At 41.9% G+C, this 18,372-nt stretch overlaps 1 protein-coding gene across 1 annotated transcript; it reads left to right on the top strand.

The window, feature by feature from the left end:
* Nucleotides 1-1,283: 1,283 nt before the first annotated feature.
* On the top strand, nucleotides 1,284-18,109 carry LOC114550532 (crystal protein). The gene is made up of 8 exons (XM_028571342.1): nucleotides 1,284-1,769; nucleotides 3,049-3,250; nucleotides 4,443-4,576; nucleotides 5,443-5,570; nucleotides 5,823-5,941; nucleotides 6,356-6,496; nucleotides 8,754-8,926; nucleotides 17,657-18,109. Exons 1-8 carry the CDS (start codon nucleotides 1,284-1,286, stop codon nucleotides 18,107-18,109), a joined length of 1,836 nt encoding a protein of 611 aa, XP_028427143.1.
* The last annotated feature ends 263 nt before the right edge of the window (nucleotides 18,110-18,372 follow it).

Genomic DNA, 18,372 nt, shown 5'->3' with positions numbered 1-18,372 from the left:
GCCAACAATTATTAGGCTATTTGAATAGCTTAGTATTTTATGCACTAAAAAGGTATGTATAAAGGCTTTAGGCTGCCCTACATGTTATTATAGGCCCAGCTTTATATGCAACTTCATTCTATACAATATATGTAGTAGGGGGACCCTGCTCCATCTCTCTTTCAGTTAAGGGGTCCTTGGTTTAAAAAACATTGAAGACCCCTTTTCTAAAAGACATAAATGAATTGATGCTGATCCTGCACAGTGTGCGGAGACAGTATGCCAGTGTTCTGAACTTTTTCATCTTATGACCCTTTAAAATAAATCAGCATGCTCTTGTGTCCTAATCACAAGGTTTTTAGTGTGGACATAGATGAGCAGTGTCCCCTCTCAGATAGCTTAGTGTATTTGGAGGTTTTGTGGGAAAAGTAAACATGTTTTTGTGCTACATTTCTTTTCTTTGTGTCCCCCTATTATGACTCAAAATTGTCTTGGAACCCCATGGGAATCACTACTATATGTTGTGGTGCAGAAGGCCTGTAGGTGGCGATGTGCACCTTAAGGAAATTTGCAGTCCACCATCTGCAATTTAGAAGTACACAAATAAAGGTATTTGTTGTTTTAATTAAACATCAGTAATTGATAAACCTGAATATAAAAAAGTGATTTAAAAAAAAACTGTAAGGACACTTAGGCTGGATTCAGTTAATCTAAAATAGTTTTAATCAGAATTTAGCAAAAACAAGGTTTAAAATGTTGTTTTCATGCTTTTCCAACAAGCTTTATGGGAAACTTTTTTTTCAAATTTGTCACTACAGGAAGGGGCAGTAGCTACATGCTTGTTGGAAAAACATAAAAACAAGGGCAAATTTTGAAGTTTAAATTTAAACCATGATTTAATCAGGTTTAAACATTAATCCTTGTTGATGCAATCCAGCCCTATTCCTTCATGAAGCCTGCTGTGTTATCCCCATTTACCTTCTGTGTGTGACTTATGTGATTACATTAAGCAAAGGAAAAACGACTTGTCCTCTATTAGTGGTCCCGCATCACAGTGTCTGTATCCAGCTTTTCAGGGGTCTACTGGACGCCACTCAGCAATCAGACAGAGCAGCTTTTGTCTGATACATCTTAACAAGCAACTAGCTAAATTGGAGTCACAAGTATAGACAGTCTATGGAGAGTTTCAGGCTGCAGGCTTGTGGGGGCTGCAACTTTTCTACCTCTGCTGGACCATAATTCAAGTCAAATCATAATCTTTGCACCGGGTTCTGGGGAAGTATACGAGTATTCTATATAGCAATATGGAGAGCTGGCACTGTTTCCTGCTACTGTGCACACTTAGTTTAGCGCTGGCCTCTAGAGGGGCGACGAAAAATGATGATGGCATCGACCTTGTCAATTTCCTGAGACGTATCTACCCCGGGCTGCTGGTGAGAGACGAGTCGTTCATCATCAACAAAGACTTTGAGATGAACTCCCTCAAGGAGCTGGGAAGCCGTGAAGTCCTCTCAATCACAGAGCCAACCAAGGGCAAACCAGTCAATCAGGATACACACGGGGCTGCTGGACCTGTGGTGTTAACCAAAGATGGCCAGATCAAGGGGGTTACGGTGGACAAGGCCCATATATTCTATGGGATACCGTATGCAGACCCCCCGGTTGGGGCTTACCGCTGGAAGCCCCCCAGACCTGTGAGTCCTCGGCCGGGGGTTTACGATGCCTCCTTCCCCAGGGCGTCATGCATGCAGGCCTGCAGCGGACCCATCACTGAGGAGTGTCCTCGGATAGTAAGAAACAACGCAACTTTTCACTTATTTGCATGTTGTCGTAATATTTCACTTTAAGATGTAATAACATGGTTGGTATAGATGACCAACATTAAAGGTGACAGTTGTACTAAGGGGACATAAACGGTTCTTAGTGCTCTGAAAACAGATTCAAGTTTTAGTTATTAAAACCCTCAAAGTCAAAGATATTGTGGACGCAAAAATGTGGTTGATAGTGGACGGAGCTAAAGAGCCACCAATTGTTTTAATAGTGTGAGCTAAGCTATGGATGTATTACAAGAACTGCATTCTGGACTCCAAGATGGTGCCCATTCGTTCCAATAAAAGTTTAAACAGTGTATGCCACAAGTGTCACTCCTTTTGGTGTGCTTCCACATTGTGTGGCTCATGTTACATGCATAGTAATATCTCTCCCTGCAGGGCCGTAGCCAGGATTTTAGAAATACTGAGGCCACAAGTCCAAAACCCCCAATACACAAAAAATTTCTCTAAAATAGTGATTATTTGTATTGTATTGTATATATTATTTTTTGGCCTAAAAGTAGTTTTTTAGTTTGACTTCCTCCAGGTTGCTAAAAAATGTCCTCAGTGGCAATTAATAAGATAAAGAATTGGTGCAGTACCACAGTTGATCACTGTGACAAACCAACATTAAAGCTGCATTCATGTCATAATATTCAGGCTTTTGTTATGAGCAGCTATGTTGAAAAATGTTAGCCTGCTGGTTTTAATTTTGAGTTTGAGATATTGGGAATTTCCCGCTTGGTAAAAATAACTGTCACAAAATGGCTGCAAAACCACCATGGCTAGGAGTTACATACCATTGATTAAGCTAATTTAAAAGGAGCAATACACTGTATCTGGTTTCACTTATTAAGAAATGGATACATATAAAGTAGTTCATTGTGGCTATTTGAATAGTGTAACTACAAGGCTAGCAGTGGAGGTAACCATCTTGTAATATTGTGTGAATTCACTTTCCATGTAAACTAGCTAACTGGAAAACGTAATGATCAAAGGAATTCAGGTCAAATGATCTGCCTAAAAACTATAAACTGCATCACTGACCATTCATTTTATGATGTTGGGTTGGGTTGGCAGGCTAGCTACTGTAAATAGCTAGCAAGCCTGTTAACTACGGCTAGTTTGAACCTGGACGGCTGAGTTGTATATTCTCAGTTAGTGACAAGAATGCTAGACTATATATAAGCCTCCTCGTCTACCATTTCACAAAGCTTCACGCTTACTGAACTAAATAACCTATTATCTCTCAAAAAAGGTCAGTGAGGACTGTCTCTACCTCAACATCTTTGTACCTCTGGATGTGAACTTCAGCTCCCCTCTGGGAAGACCACTGCCTGTCATGGTGTGGATCCATGGTGGGGATTTTATTGCTGGCTCTGCCTCCAAGCCGCTATACGATGGACGCTTCATCAGTAACCAAACCCACACTGTTGTTGTAAGCCTGGAGTACCGACTGGGTATGGAAGTTTGTTGGTATTTCACTTTAATTGGACCTAGTCCACTGTAATAACATGTATTAGCATAGGGGAAGCATTGTTACATATTCACTTTACAATGGCTTACTCTAGCATATAAATATGTATATGAATCTATAGAAAAGCAACACACAGAGCTGACTGTAAGCTGTAAACTGGCAGGAGGCCGTAAAGTGTCACAAACTGTGGTAAAACCCGTGATTGAGACACATATTCCGAATGTGCTGTATACATGTCCAAAGAATGCTGCTAAAACCCGAATAATACCGGCATATCCAACATCTCCTAATCTGGAAATTCTATATTCAAAAAAAGGCCTTATTTGGAATATCCAAACGGAATATGCTGTTTACATGACCTGTATCAAATTTGGAATAATAGTGGAATAAAACTGCACGTAAACGTACTGTACTCACTGATTGCTTGTGAACTGCAGTCAAACTGTCAAACTAGGCAGCGCTGATCAAATATGAATCAACAATCTGTTACTGCATTGCCTGTTTCTCTTCTCAAATGTTTTCAGAAAGATCTTTAGTTACTGTTTAGCTGTAAAATGAGAATGTTTGTGACCAAGTGGAGCCAAAACCAAGCACCGCCCACCGCCCGACCAGTCTATGCACCCGACGTGCTGAAGCAAACATTCTCATTTTACAGCTAAACAGTAACATAATCTTAATTAACATTTAATCAGCGCTGCCTAGTTTGACAGTTTACGAGCAGTCGTTGACACTGCGTTACAGGCTCCTCAGCTCTGATTGGTTGTTTTCAGGATTTTTTTTCACAGATCATCTGAATCATGTAGTACTGTCAGGGTATACTGAAAGTTTGAGCAAATATGACAAAATGTTATGCAAGTGACCAACTGTAGCTTTAATAGCCTTTTTCTAAATTGTACTGTATGTATGCACTGGAGTTGGTAAAGGCAACAAGCAGGCATCTCATGGTAGACATGAGTTAAAATAATGGTGTGTTTATTGTGAAGTGCACGTGTGAGACAGTATGTGGCTGGCTAATGCGTCCGTGTCATTATCTTAAATGACCGAGCCTGTTGGTAATTACTCTGCTTTCCTGCAGACTGAAAACAGGAGCAGAGATATGTGGACGGTAATTTGGAAAATGAATGTCTTGCTGGAGTCAATTATGTCTGATCATGTGAATTTCTGCATGATTGAAGGTGCTTTTGGGTTCCTTGTGTCGGGTAAGGACCCTCACTCATCAGCTGCAGGGAATTATGGGATCTTGGATCAGCAGGCGGCTCTTCTGTGGGTTCAACAGAACATTCCAGTGTTTGGAGGAGATCCTAGCAAGGCAAGCACACGTACACACGCACACACATACACACTAACCTTAAAGAAAGAAAAACATCTCTATTTTGCGTTATGTTCGTTTTAGAATGTTAAAATCTGGCACAGGCCCAGGGGGCCATGGGGTCAGGGGCCCTGACTCAAAAATAAGATGAAAAAGCACACAAAATGGTCTCAAAGAGATGTTATGCCCCCTAATACATACAAAATGCCTACACATAGACACAAAATGACTACAGAGATTCAAAATGACCACTAAGAAATGCAAAATGACTGAAAATAGATACAAAACTAACACAAATGTACACATAGCGATGGCCATTGACCCAAAATGACTACACAGAGACAGAAAGTTACTACAAAAGATGCAAAATGAGATGGAAAACAGCTGTAAAGAGATGCAAAGCAACCAATAAATGATCTTAAAGTAGATTCTTTGAGTTTGGGTGTCTTGTAGACAGGGTAGGTGGGGGGGGGGGGGCTCTTGCATGCCTGCATTATCTCTACATTGTCTCATAATCCATCCATGTGTGCCATGCTGTTTAAGACAAAATGTCACCCAGTACGGTGTATTGTCAATTCAGAGATTGAAGGCTAGTGTTACACAGTGAAACTGCTGTATACTGTATATCAGTGGATTCCAACCTAGAGGTCAATATCCCGAAGGGGGGTTAAGACTATTTTGTCTAACTTCTCTTGCTTTTTACTGTAAAAATACTGGATAGCTTTATTTAATTTTAGGACTCTAGAAAGTATTGAAATTCATTAATTTAAGAAGGAATAGCACTCTCTGGTTGAACAGCTTGTTACCTGTGATGGATGACTGATGGTTGCTTTTAATGCCAAGCCTCTGTGTTGTGTTTTTGTCAGGTGACACTCTTTGGGGAGAGTGCAGGTGCTCAGTCAGTGAGTCTTCACCTGATGATCCAGAGCAGCCAGCCTCTGTTTAAACAGGCCGTCCTGCAGAGTCTGCCCTTCTCCATCCCTCTGAAGACCAGGTGAGGAACCATCGGCTCAGGGTCGGCATGGTTACTGATTCGTGCCTGGCTTAAGTTACAAAACATGGTGTACTCAAAGAGCTGTCAAAAGAATTAGGTTTCCTTTTTTTTTTTCTAATACAGAAGCAGGGTGATACAGTATGTGTTTTCTGGAGCTGTTGTTGTATTCAAACCTTGCAGGGATGTTCCCAGCGTGCTTACAGACAACTTCAAGCGGAACTGTAATTTTGCATTTCTGCATCTGTTCCCCAGACACGACGCCCTGAAGCTGGGAAAAGACTTTGCTAAACAGACCAAGTGCTCTGTGAGCGACATCATCTGTCTGCTGTCTCTTACTCCACAGGCCGTCCTGACTGCCCAGATGAAAACAAGTAGGGCGCATCAAACACCAGCCTACCAAATTTAGAGCACCGCTCAGGGCTGCCCACACAGTTACATAAGAAGGCAGGATATAGTATGTTTATCTGCAAAAGATGATGAAAAACATTTTTTATCCGGAGCTGTGGCATACTGGATAACTAAATTAGGAAAACAGAGGAATAGTGGGCCTCTGAAGGGGCAATTAGAGGGAATTTACTGCCTCACAGCACCAAATGACTGATATATATCTGCAGGGTTGACAGAATTATTGATCAGTATCACAGACTATGTGATTACACATTGGTGACGAGACATTTAGCATAGCATAACTCCATCTAGTTCCTTTATCTAAATCATAAACCTCAGTGAAAATCAGACTGTTTTTTGTTTTTCCAATCTATCTTCCAATCTGTTTTTGATCTCAGGTTCCAAGGTTGTGAACCTGTTCAGGTTCCTGGAGGTTTTTGAGACGTGGGGTCCACACATCGATGGGGAGTTAATAAAAGAGCAAGCTGTCACTGCCTTCCAGAAGGGCCACTGGCAGAAAGAGAAGCCGGTGCTGCTAGGTAAGAGAGAGAGAGAGAGAGACACACACACACACACACACACACACACACACACACACACACACACACACAAAAAAGTACAGTACAAGATAAAAGGCTAACAATTGTATTATGAAGCAGCCTCAAATGCTGCTGATGGATCTAACTAAGTATATTTTGTCAAGTACTGTACTTAAGTACAATTTTGAGGTACTTAATTCAAGTATTTACATTTTTGTACCACTTTATACTTCTACTTCTCAACATTTCAGAGGGAAATGACAGAATAGGACGATTCCCAATGACTCATAAAATGAAAAATTTGAGCGTTTTTTTTTAACGCCAAGATACGGCCGCATGGTGGCCATTTTGAAGACCGTAACATGAGACCACAATGGCAGTTTGTATCAAATGACCAACATGACATCATGACTTTGCGTAAACATACACGCCACTTTCCTAAATCCAAGTGGCGTGTTATCTGTACGCATTTTCGGCTATCCGCGTGTATGTCTACGCCGTACACAGCAGACGGCGGTCTGCAACGTCACAGCTTAAACATACACGCCCCTTTCTAAAGCCACGTGGCATGTTATCACGAGGCTGCGTGTTATTGCGAGGCTACGGTTGGGTTTCGGAAACGTCACATGCGGGTTGGGTTTAGGAATTTCGCCCTTTCATACTACTCGCTACAGCATCAATTCACACGCATTCGCAAGGTAATGTAAGTCAATGGAGGCCAAACGGCATTGATAAACACGCTTAAAAGCGAGCATGCGTCTTGATAACACGGCAATAACAGCATACGAATTGGCGTGCCATACATACACCACTTCATTAGATCAGTCTGAAAAGACAATGTTATTTAAGGTAATGGTCGCACTTAATTAAACACGTATTTAATGTTCTAAAAGGAACTAGGTTAGTTTACGCAACAAAAACACTAAGGGTTAGTAAAACATTAGGGATTGGCTTAAAAGGAGTCCACTTTGTCATGACCTGGCTCATGAACCATGACAAAAGACAAAAGATACAGTTTGCAACTAAAAGGTTTAACGTTACGTGACGTCACAGTGGCCATTGCACGACAGACTAAGCTTCGTAAAACCAGGTTAAAAAAAGTGACAGTTGACTTTTGAACCCACACAGGACACGGGCACAAATCCCAGTGTCCTGAGTTAAAGTCCTGTGTTTGTTTGACACATCCATCACCCAAACCTGCCTACTTATGCTCTTGTGATAATTACTACAGCCGCAAGAGTTGGCCGCTTGATGGTGTTTTAAGCCCCCATCGTCGACTTGAAGGCAGCGCTGCAACCGTCGACTTCAAGGCACCTAACCCTGCCTTCCATGCAGCGCTGCCTGGAAGACGACGTTGGTTGCTTAAAAAAACCAAACACCAAGTTGGCCGCCTAAGAACAAACGTAAATATGAGTCGTTAGGAGCTGCTTGCACAAACGACCTATACAGTGGTTTTCTGTGCGAGGACAGTCTGAAAAAAAAAACAAAGACAGTAGAAAAATATTGTAAGCTTCTTTCCTTCCTAAATTGACTTCCTCCTTATGTCTGATTTTAAACAATTTTTCAGTTCATTCTGGTGCCTCGAAAGTAACCTCTGGCCTAGTCTCACTTTGACAGACCCTCCTCCAACACGCGCTGGATGAGAGCACCGGAGAAAAGCCGCGGTGCGTCTGCAAAATAGGTTCGGATGGAACTTGTTTTGGTGGAACATTGGTGTACATTCAAAAGTTGTTTTAGTTGTGCAAAAGAAAACTCAGATTGGACAGATAGTCTAGCTAGCTGTCTGGATTTACCCTGCAGAGATCTGAGGAGCAGTTAACCATAGTCCTCAGAAATCAACCGGAGTTTAAAATGCCAACACAAAGGAAGCCCAAGGAAACGGATAAATGAGTGATAAATGAGTGAAATCCGGCGGATTTTCCAACAGCAACGGAGCAATCCCGGAAGTGGAACGTCAAGGATATAAACTACCTCTGGCCAGTAGAGTGTATGATTTCTGGTGGACTCATTTTGGTTCTCTTTATAACACATTGTTGCTCCAAAATCATAACAAAGCTGAAAGCAATGAACATGCTTCAGGGAAACTAAGCAGCCTAGTGAATCAAGTTGAAAGCTGAAGCCTCATTACTCACTGATGTAAATTGCCCAGAGTCATGATAGGAAGTAAACATGTCTAAGAGGGATTTTTACACACAACGCTTGCGCAGATGAGGTCTACTTGTTTGTATTGACTGAGGCGTCGCTTTCTGTTCTGCAGGAACCACCTCAGAAGAGGGAGTGATCTTTGCATTTGGTGTCTTCAAGAAGCCAGTCTCTGCGGTGGAGAGCACTGTGTACATCACAGCCATCTTTAAACAACATGCTCTGCGAATCCTGCGCAAGTACCTGCCCCTGTACATGGACACTGACCGCAGGGAAATGCTAGCTCAGGTAAGAGGAGCTCAATTCACTGTCTTTTCACTTTAAGCATTGTAGCTGATACAGTATATAGTCCAAACTAAAGATGCAGTCATACACATATTTTAGTGAGAGCTTTCTTATGGAAACAATTAATAAGAAATTTAAGCTTCCCCACAAACATACAATATTTTGTTTGAACTTTGCTGTAAAAAAAAAGTGCTACTGATTTGTTAGCACACATAAAAATAGACATGAGCAAGTAAACGAAAATCCGCCTTTGAAAACATAACACATCTTGAGGCAGGGCCTTCAAGAGACTAAAGGCTAATTATCAAAAGTCACTTGTATTTCCTTTGCTACAGACAACTCTTATTTTAGCTTGGAGTGTAAAGTTCATCGAGAAATCTTCAGTTCACAGAAAGCTAAGCTACTGAAGCGAGCTGCTTTTGATCAGACTGAGGCAAATTGCATATAATTAATATTCTTCCATTTGATGTGGCTTTGTCTCTGCATCATTAGCTATGCAGTGGCTGTCAGGAAACTGTCAACCAGTTTCCAGCTGGCTTACATTTAGACAGTAACATCTAATTTGTGCGGAACATCTCGCCAGAAGAAATGCACTGTCCGTGTTGAAAATAGTGAAGCAAAATGTGGAAAAGGCAAACACAATTAGGCTACGTTTACAGTGTAACCTGCATTTCAAGAGCTGTGTAACACACACATGCATCAATAACTACCCATTTGGGCAGTCATGCATGGATCGATGTCCCAGCCAAACCGGAGCTCGGAGTGTAACGGGGACCCAGCTGTCTTCTGTGCTTTGTCTCATGAGCCTGATGGTGAATTAAAAAACGTATAAGTTCAGCATTATCACCATCAGTCTGCAGACTTTACACACTTATATGTTGTTCCTTGGCTCCTCAAACACAGCTCCTATCATTTGCCTACAGAGGGAGCTACAACTCCAGGTTTTCTCAAAGTCTGACTCCAAAACACCACAGTTTTTCATTTCTCTTCCTTAATTTGTATGAGTGGAGCATGGGGAGCAACTGGAATCAGGGACTTTGTCTGTCTGAGATGCTGATCCTGACTGCTCTCATTAAGAAGCGACTCGTTGCATATGAATATTTACAGTGACAGGAGGGATCAGCCGAGGAATCGTCAATGAAGTCTGGCCTGGCCTTTTAGCTAGGTGGTCCTAATAAACTGGCAACAATGTGTCATATTAAAGGTTGCATAGTATGCTCAATTTCTAGTTCATATTTGTATTTTGGGTTTCTACTAGAACATGTTCTCATACTATCTGAATATACCTGTATTCCAGGGAGTGCGCCGTAGCCTAATGAGACCGTCCTGATCTGGCGAGCTCCAGTTTTCCACTCGCAGATCAGTCTGGCATCTTGAGATAGAGAAAATTTGGAGCCATCCGCCAAACGACGACCAATCAGCATTGGTTTTGAGGCGGGTTTAGGTGTGACGCAACGAGAAGCGACTGTTCAGTCTAAACAACATGGCAGTTTCCACGGATGAGATGAGCGTAGCTATCGTGCAAGTTTTATCCGAATTAGAAAGTATTCCTCCATTGAAAGAAGATCAAAAAACGGCACTGGAGGCTTTTCTCGGAGGAAAAGATGTTTTTGGTCCTCTCCCGACTGGTTTCGGCAAGAGTTTGATCTGATTGGTTGATTTGGCCCGTCTATCACCAACGTAGGTGGTGATAGACAGATGGTTTATCCAATCAGCTAACCAGTATTTTCACCCCTTCCCAAAAGTTCTCCAACGGAAAGTTCCCAGAAGGATATGGCGAGCAAATGCGAATCCAATCCATCTGGTGGAGTCAGGTTAAGTGCGCAGGGATTTGAAGCAAATTGAACATAGTGGCCAAACAGTGGAATTACAACTCCCAGGCTGTCACATGACTCCTTTGGCCCAAAAATACTTTTTCCCATACACTTACATGGCGAAAGAGACGTCTGTAAATCAGTAGGTAATTTCTTTTGAGCGTCACAACCCCCGCAAAATTTTCATTTCACTATCAAAATTTGTACTATTCAGTTTCTGATAACATTTGGAAGAGTCTAGAAGAACCACTCAATCATCCGCTAACTTGAATGAGGATTACATCATTTAATCCCCATTCAAGTAAGCAGAGGTTTACAGTATGGGACCTTTAAACAATATTGTTAACATTTAACATATGTTTAAAGCTGCTTTAAAAAAAATCTAATGACTACCAGTGAAAATCCAGAGGTGGAATAGCTCATGACGAAACAGAAGGAAAAGAAAACCTCCAGCAGTTTTCTGCCAGGCTTTTCCATGCAAAGTGCAAGGTGGTGGCCTCTGGGAGCTACAGGGGGTCAGGAGGTGACGCCCCTGGACATACTAAGTATTCAGTCACAGTTCACGGTGCAGTGGAGTCACAACCTAAGCCTGCACACATACCTCCTCTCTTCATAAAGGGCACTTCTCCAGAGGCTGATATGAAGAGCTCAGCGCTATGCTTTTTATAGCATTTATTGGGTAAATAAAAACCCAGTATCTCTGAACACATCCAAAACAACATTACTAACATGATCGCCATCTTTCCAGCTTAACACACCAATCATCAGAGTAAAAAACACTACTGTTTCTCAGTCAATCGACAACTTCCTTTTGTCATCAAGGGAATTTCAAGTCAGACAGTAAGAGTTTCTGGTAGAGGCTGATTGTGTCCAAACTGGTTAATGAATCTCACAGAGAACAAGAAATGGATTAGCTGATTTTTTTCTGTAAAAAGTCAAATAGCATAAAGGTCAACAGGAATTGGCCACTGATATGTAGGACTTGTACGTTATGCTGTTAGCGAGACAACAAGCAAAGGTAATATTGTAACTTGTGTGCTTACCAGGCAAAGAACAATGAGTCTGCTATACTTTGTGCAAAAAGGATATGTCGACAGAATGTAAACATGGGCAACATCATTTTAGGGGCGTAGTGGGACTCATTTTCAGCCCTGGAGTTCAATGCCTTAGACCGGCCCACTTCACGTCACGACTGACTATATTAAAAATTGTTTTTATTAAAACCTTAGTATATAAGTCTGCAGGAGTGTTCTGTTCTCTACAGCCTTGTAATTCAGTGAATTTTTGTATAATATCATTTCCAATTCAGTGCAAATACAGTAAGTGTTGCTTCACAATGTAGATTCATTAGAAAAGTTAACATATTTACAATAACCAAATGATGTTCTATTTTCTGTGCAAATAATTAATCACAGATATCCAAAACTTGAAATTAAATAAAGAATTAAATGAATTGCATTGCCATTTCAAATTACAACATTTCGTTTCCTTTCAATATTTTTTCCTTTGTATAATATTTCATATAACTTTCTATTCCCTTTCAGTCGTGGGCTTTGTATATTTACTATCCTAATTTCGAGGATGAAAGGCAAGTAATATTTGGGCATAAAAAGTGATTATATTGTAACTAATTGGATCATGTTTGCTTGTTCACACACTGTGGCACAACAGCTTACGGTAAATGTGCCTTCCACACTGACAGCAGCTGTCCCTTGCACACTACTGGCTCTGCTTCTGACACTAAATCACGTTTTATAAATTGTCATAATTCTCAGCACAAATCTCCCCTTTTTACAAAGCTTTCTGATCAAGTCAAGTCAGTTTCATTTTTCATCATTCATTATCCCAGGGCATTTTTCATATAGAGCAGATCTACCCCACTCTCTTATAAATTATTATAATATTCAGTCAATATGCAATCCTACCTGCCCAAACTGGAGTTATGGGCTCTTAGCTGGTGCTTGGTACTGGCTCTTCATTGTCACTGTTAGCCAGCAAACTGGACTAGTGGCTGCTGTTGAGGAGCTACAAGAAAATGTTATGATTCATAAACATAAACGCTGGTATGCAGGCAATGTTGTATTGTTTTGCAACTTACAGGTCTCATCGTCTTCATTTGGCGTTTCACTCTCGCTAGTTTTTATTAAAAAGGTGCTCAATTTAGATCATCTGGCCGCGTCACTTTCTAAAGCTCTCCTTTTTAAATTGTTGCCTTTTCAGAACTTTCTATTATCCGTTTAAAACAGTGTATTTTTGCTCACAGTTGCATCCTCCAACAAGCACCAGTGACAGCAGTGTACAAAGTGCTCAATGGTGTTTTTTGCCTCCAACGACGCCTTCCAGGCAGCTAACCCTAACCTTAACCCTAAACATAACCATTGCAGCGCTGCCTGGAAGGAGACGTTGGGGGCAAAAAAATCACCAACACCGTACAAAGTGGCGGTTTGTCTGTGTTTTTTTAGCAAGGCGCCGCCATCGGAGGACTCTAAACATAAATGCGTCATCAATAACCAGACTGCCCTCTGCCAGAGCAGTGCATGCTGCATGAATGTAGAGAACGGTGGGCTGCAAGAAAAAATAAATACAGTAAATACATAGAGTGGGCTGCGAGTGCAGGCAGCCTAGGGATCATGGATGCTGCTGTGATATTCAGCTATGATTTCAACCCAGTGCCATACCTGAACACCGGCCCTCACAACCAAAACAAAATTCCCCCGGTGTTCCCAATTAGCCAATCTGGCCTGTGTGTGTGTGTGTGTGTGTGTGTGTGTGTGTGTGTGTGTGTGTGTGTGTGTGTGTATCAGCTTCCTACAGTCAGCCTGTTTGTTTTCAGGTGTCAGATGTAGGGCTATGTGGGCGCAGGTTGTGTGCTGTTGAGACAAGACACACTGGTTTCCAGGTAACAGGCAGAATAAGACATCTACCTTCATTTTCTTTTTGCTTCCTTTTAGCTGAGAGGGAACAATAGTTGTTGCTGCTCTGCTCCCAGCCCATTTCTATGTAAATGTCATGCCAATTAGTGTGTTATTCATTTATTTTCTACAAAAACATTGCAGAAACTAGAACTGTAAAACACAAACTTTCAACAGAGCTGAACACTTCTAAAGCAGCGTGTGTATTCTTTATTTTTTTTAGCTTTCATGGTCCAAAACAAATAGCTGAATGCCGTGCCGTTTAGTTATCGATTTGGTGACTGGCACATGCAATATTATAACAGCCATTGCTAAAACTCCCAGTGCTCGATTATAAGGCAATGAACAACACGTGTTAATATGTAACTTCCTTCAACAAAAAGGTAATTATGAAAGAAAAGACATTTATAAAAAGGAAGGAACAAATTACGTTAACTTTAATCCCATTATGAGAGTGACACAAAAAGAGTAAAATCCTTACATGAGTCAGTGTGGTCCTGAGTGGGAGGTTTCCTGTTTTTCTTTCGAGATTGGAAGGGAAAGAATATGTGATGTCAGGGAAAGAAGAGGCGTATTTGTAAGAGAAACAGCTAAAGGAAAAAGAACATCCTATGTAATGTGTCACATCTGTCTATGAAATGCACAGACACAAAATAAAAAACGCAGGCATACTGTATGAAGCCTAAATTAGCCTCTTGTCTGACACTAGCAGCTCTGCGAGACTAGCGGTGTTTTGAACGAAATGATCATGTCAGCATACTAATACACTAACAATAGCAATGTGAAAATGCTGAAGGTTAGTGGGAAATGTTAACCATATAGTCATGTTAGCATGCTAACAGAGTAATAAGCACAAAACACAAAATACAGCTGAGCCTGATGGGACTGCATTTGTTTTGCAGGTATTTGATACATTTTGAGCATCAAATATTTCATTTCCTGCATTCCAATAAATGATTACAGTATGCACCAATTTATGGTGGAAACGTTTATTTATGTGAAGGAACACAAAATTCAGGCAGGGCAGGTGACAATTCACAATTAGAAATATATTAGAATATCATGCAGTCAGTCAGGGAACTGGATCCCGGATCCACGCGCACTTGACCCCGAAGGCCAGTTTGTTTAAGTAATATGAACACAGTGTACCGTACCCGGGCATGGTTGGTCGATCCGTGCCCTAGTCTACTTGAAAAGGTGGTCTAGAGTACAGTTCATGCGTACCCCCCTTCTGTTTTGCATCAGGTGGGAAAACCAACTGTACCAAAAAACAGAAGTGGACTACTATTTAACCCATCTACGAGGAGTTTTTAACTGGTTATGAAATTGTTTCAATTTAATACTGATGCCACTGTATCAAGATGGCAGCGCAGCACCGCCACGGACAGACAGCAGCTAGTCGGAGCTCCGGCGGGAGGCTGAGAGATCTGTGCCCGACAGCGGTGGCTTCTCCTCGCTGCGGTGTTGGCCCCCGCTAAAGGCGGTCCCCCGGGCAGCCTGACTCCGGACAGTAAAACTGATATCCCATTAGCGCTAGCTTCACGGCAGGGCGTTCAGGTCCAGTCAAAAAAATGCAGCTTAGCTGGCTTATATGCGCCAGCTGTGTGTGTAAAATAGAGGTCGACCGATTTTACCAATACCGATAGTTAGGTTGGGCCGTATTTGCCGATAACCAATTAATCGACAGATAGTATTTAGAATTGATACTGGATAAAACAGTTGACAAAATACATAAATATTTTTCAAAAAAAGTCCAGACGCTTTTGCCAATAATCCAAATAATAATGTCATATTTATTGATATTACACCCACAGCAATGCTACACAAGCATGTGTGTTGTCTAAAACAGTTCTCCTACATATTTGGAGTCATCCAGTGCAAAAATAAACATAATGAGCATTATAAATCATATAAAAGGACAAACTATTTACATTTCTTCAAAAAAGGCCCAAATGTATGCCAAATCTCAAAACAGTGACGCGATTCTTCTCTGTAGAACAGTTTAGACCTAGCCTGATGAAGTCCTACTCAGATTCTAGTCACAATGTGAGTCTGAAACCGCTCCATTGGGCTGTGATTATGGGGCGTGTTCCAACAGAACCAGGAAAAAAAAATGCATCTGCATTCATTGGATAGACCTACAACCAATCAGAGCAACGGAACTCAACACTGTGTATCGTCTCCATAGCAACCACTCTTTGCACAATGCATTCGTTCTAACTTCAGACTTTTAGACTTTTAAGCAGAGATGGCCCGATACCATTTTTTGCTTCCCGATACCGATTCTGATACCTGGAATTGCGTATCGGCCGATACCGAGTACCGATCCGATACCAGTGCGTCATATATTTTATTATGTTTTAACAACTGTATACTACTATCCCTGTATGGATGTGATATGATTTCTATCTTTGTTGTCTGTCTGGCTCAGGTTAAACTTTTTGTGAAACATGAACAAACACAGACAATGAATGCCACAGAACTTTCTTTTATTATCCATTTTGACCGTCAGTTATAATGGAAAAAGAACATAAATAAACTACTTCAACGTAAATTTGTGTGCATAAACTCCAATACTTCCCGATACCGATACCAGCGTTTTAGGTAGTATCGGAGGCGATAGCGATAATGGTATTGGTATCGGAACATCTCTACTTTTAAGCTGGATATATCATTTGTTGCGTGTAAATATAAATGTGGATAACGTTAGTGATAGTGACAGGCTCGCTACAGTCGCATTTCTAGAGATGAATCAGCGAAAACACGTTTTATTTCTCTGATTCACGGCTTTGTTCTAGCGCCAGCGCTCCCTCTCTTCAGTCTCTCTCTATGTCTCTCCACCATATAACACTCTCTCTCTCCAGTCTCTCTCTATGTCTCTCCACCATATAACGCTCTCTCTCTCCAGTCTCTCTCTATCTAGCTCCACCATATAGCTAATGCTACCGTGCTTTCGGGCAGTTGTTGATGCTCCTCCGCTGAGGATTTTAAAATGAATGCGCTGTCGATTCTACACATCTCAATTCTCCAGCGGCAGCCACTAGACGCATCGTGGACGATTTGGGTCGGACTTGCGTTCATTTTTGTCAGTGTTTAACCGCTTGAGGTTAGTTAGCCTACTGCTAATGTTTAGCGTCATCTCAGCCTCGAAAGCAAACAAACACACATACTGTTGTATGTACTGTGCTGTTCTTTCTCTACTAATGCAGCATCTATTCAACAAATTAACAACTTTATAATGATATGACAAAATGTACTGCATACCTTTATGCTGTCGATGCTTTAAACGCGCATCTGATGTCAGCCTTCTCCGCACAGCATGTGCTCTCCGTGCAGCGTGCAGTAACACGTGTCGAAAATAAACAACACGAGGCATCAGTGATAGTTTTTATTTTGCCTCTAGAGGAGCTATTGTAATGCATGATGCCAGCAGACCCTTCTCAGCTCTGTGTACTGTGTAATGAATGACAGCATGCGCTTCTCAGCCGCTCCAGCAACGGACGCAACCAGGAAAAACTAGCGGCATGGATTTTTGCCGATAACGATAGTTCCACCAATCAACTATCGGTGCCGATTAATCGGCAAAACCGATGAATCGGTCGACCTCTAGTATAAAATATAGCAGCTGTGGATGAAAAGGAAGTTGACTGCTGGAAGTCAAAGACGTTTTGGAGCTGCTGATTTTCTTTTTCCACTGGCTAAAAGCTCTTTGGGGGGGGGAGGCGACAAAAATTACTTCATGCAGGACAAACCCTGGCCATGGTGGCACTGGAAGAAAAGTCATAAGATCCTCAAAGTCTGTTGGATTCATCCTCTGAGGATGTACAAAATGTCATGGCAATCCCATAATTAAATATTTTAGTCTGGATTAAACTGGTGACTGGCCAACTGACAAACCAAATATGTCATCCATAGAGCCAAGCTGCTAGCATGGTTAAATATTATTTAATTTAGTTCAAATATATCTTTTGTCTGACCAGCTGTCTCTCTTTCTTCCCTCTCTTCAGATCATCACCGACTACATCTTCCTGTGTCCATCCAGGAGGTCGGCGCGTGCTGGCACAGCAGCGGGCAGCAAGGTTTGGATGTACGTGTTTGACCACGTGGCGTCAGACCACCGCGTGTGGTCAGGTCTGACCTTCTGCTACCAGCACACCTGCCACGGCGCTGAGCTGCCCTTTCTTTTTGACTCCGCTTCGGTGGCTAACTTCACCCTGTCGACACCAGAGAAGCTACTGTCCAATCGGATGCTGTGCTACTGGGGCGCCTTCGCCCACACTGGTGACCCTTCCTCGCGGGCCCAACAGACAACTTTCTGCCGGGAGCAGCGTCTGCCCGTTTGGCCGCGCTATTCCGACACCAGCAGCTGGCTGGTCATGAACCTGACAGTGCGTTCACATGCACAAGTGGGAACCAGGGACCATATATGTGACTTTTGGGACCATCTAGGCATCTATTAGCGAGGGGGCGGGCCGGGCAGGGAGGTGTTGAGTTACTTTGCAGTAAAGTATACATGCTCCCAGCTTTGTTCCACAGAATGAAAATCCAGTCACAAAATCTTGCAGCATGTAGTACCAAGCAGCAATTATAGTTTAATAAATCGTCAGCTTTTAGAGAGAACATTTTATTATTTCTATTTCCTTTCTCCAGCAACAGCTATGAGTGGACATCAGGTTTTAAAAACTGCTACGGTTATCAGCCTTCTGTCATCATCTATTGCTCA

The sequence above is a fragment of the Perca flavescens genome, chromosome 23, assembly GCF_004354835.1.
Source record: "Perca flavescens isolate YP-PL-M2 chromosome 23, PFLA_1.0, whole genome shotgun sequence".
Taxonomy (NCBI): Eukaryota; Metazoa; Chordata; class Actinopteri; order Perciformes; family Percidae; genus Perca; species Perca flavescens.
The sequence above is the reverse complement of the archived record's forward strand: the minus strand, read 5'-3'. Positions and strand labels throughout refer to the sequence as shown.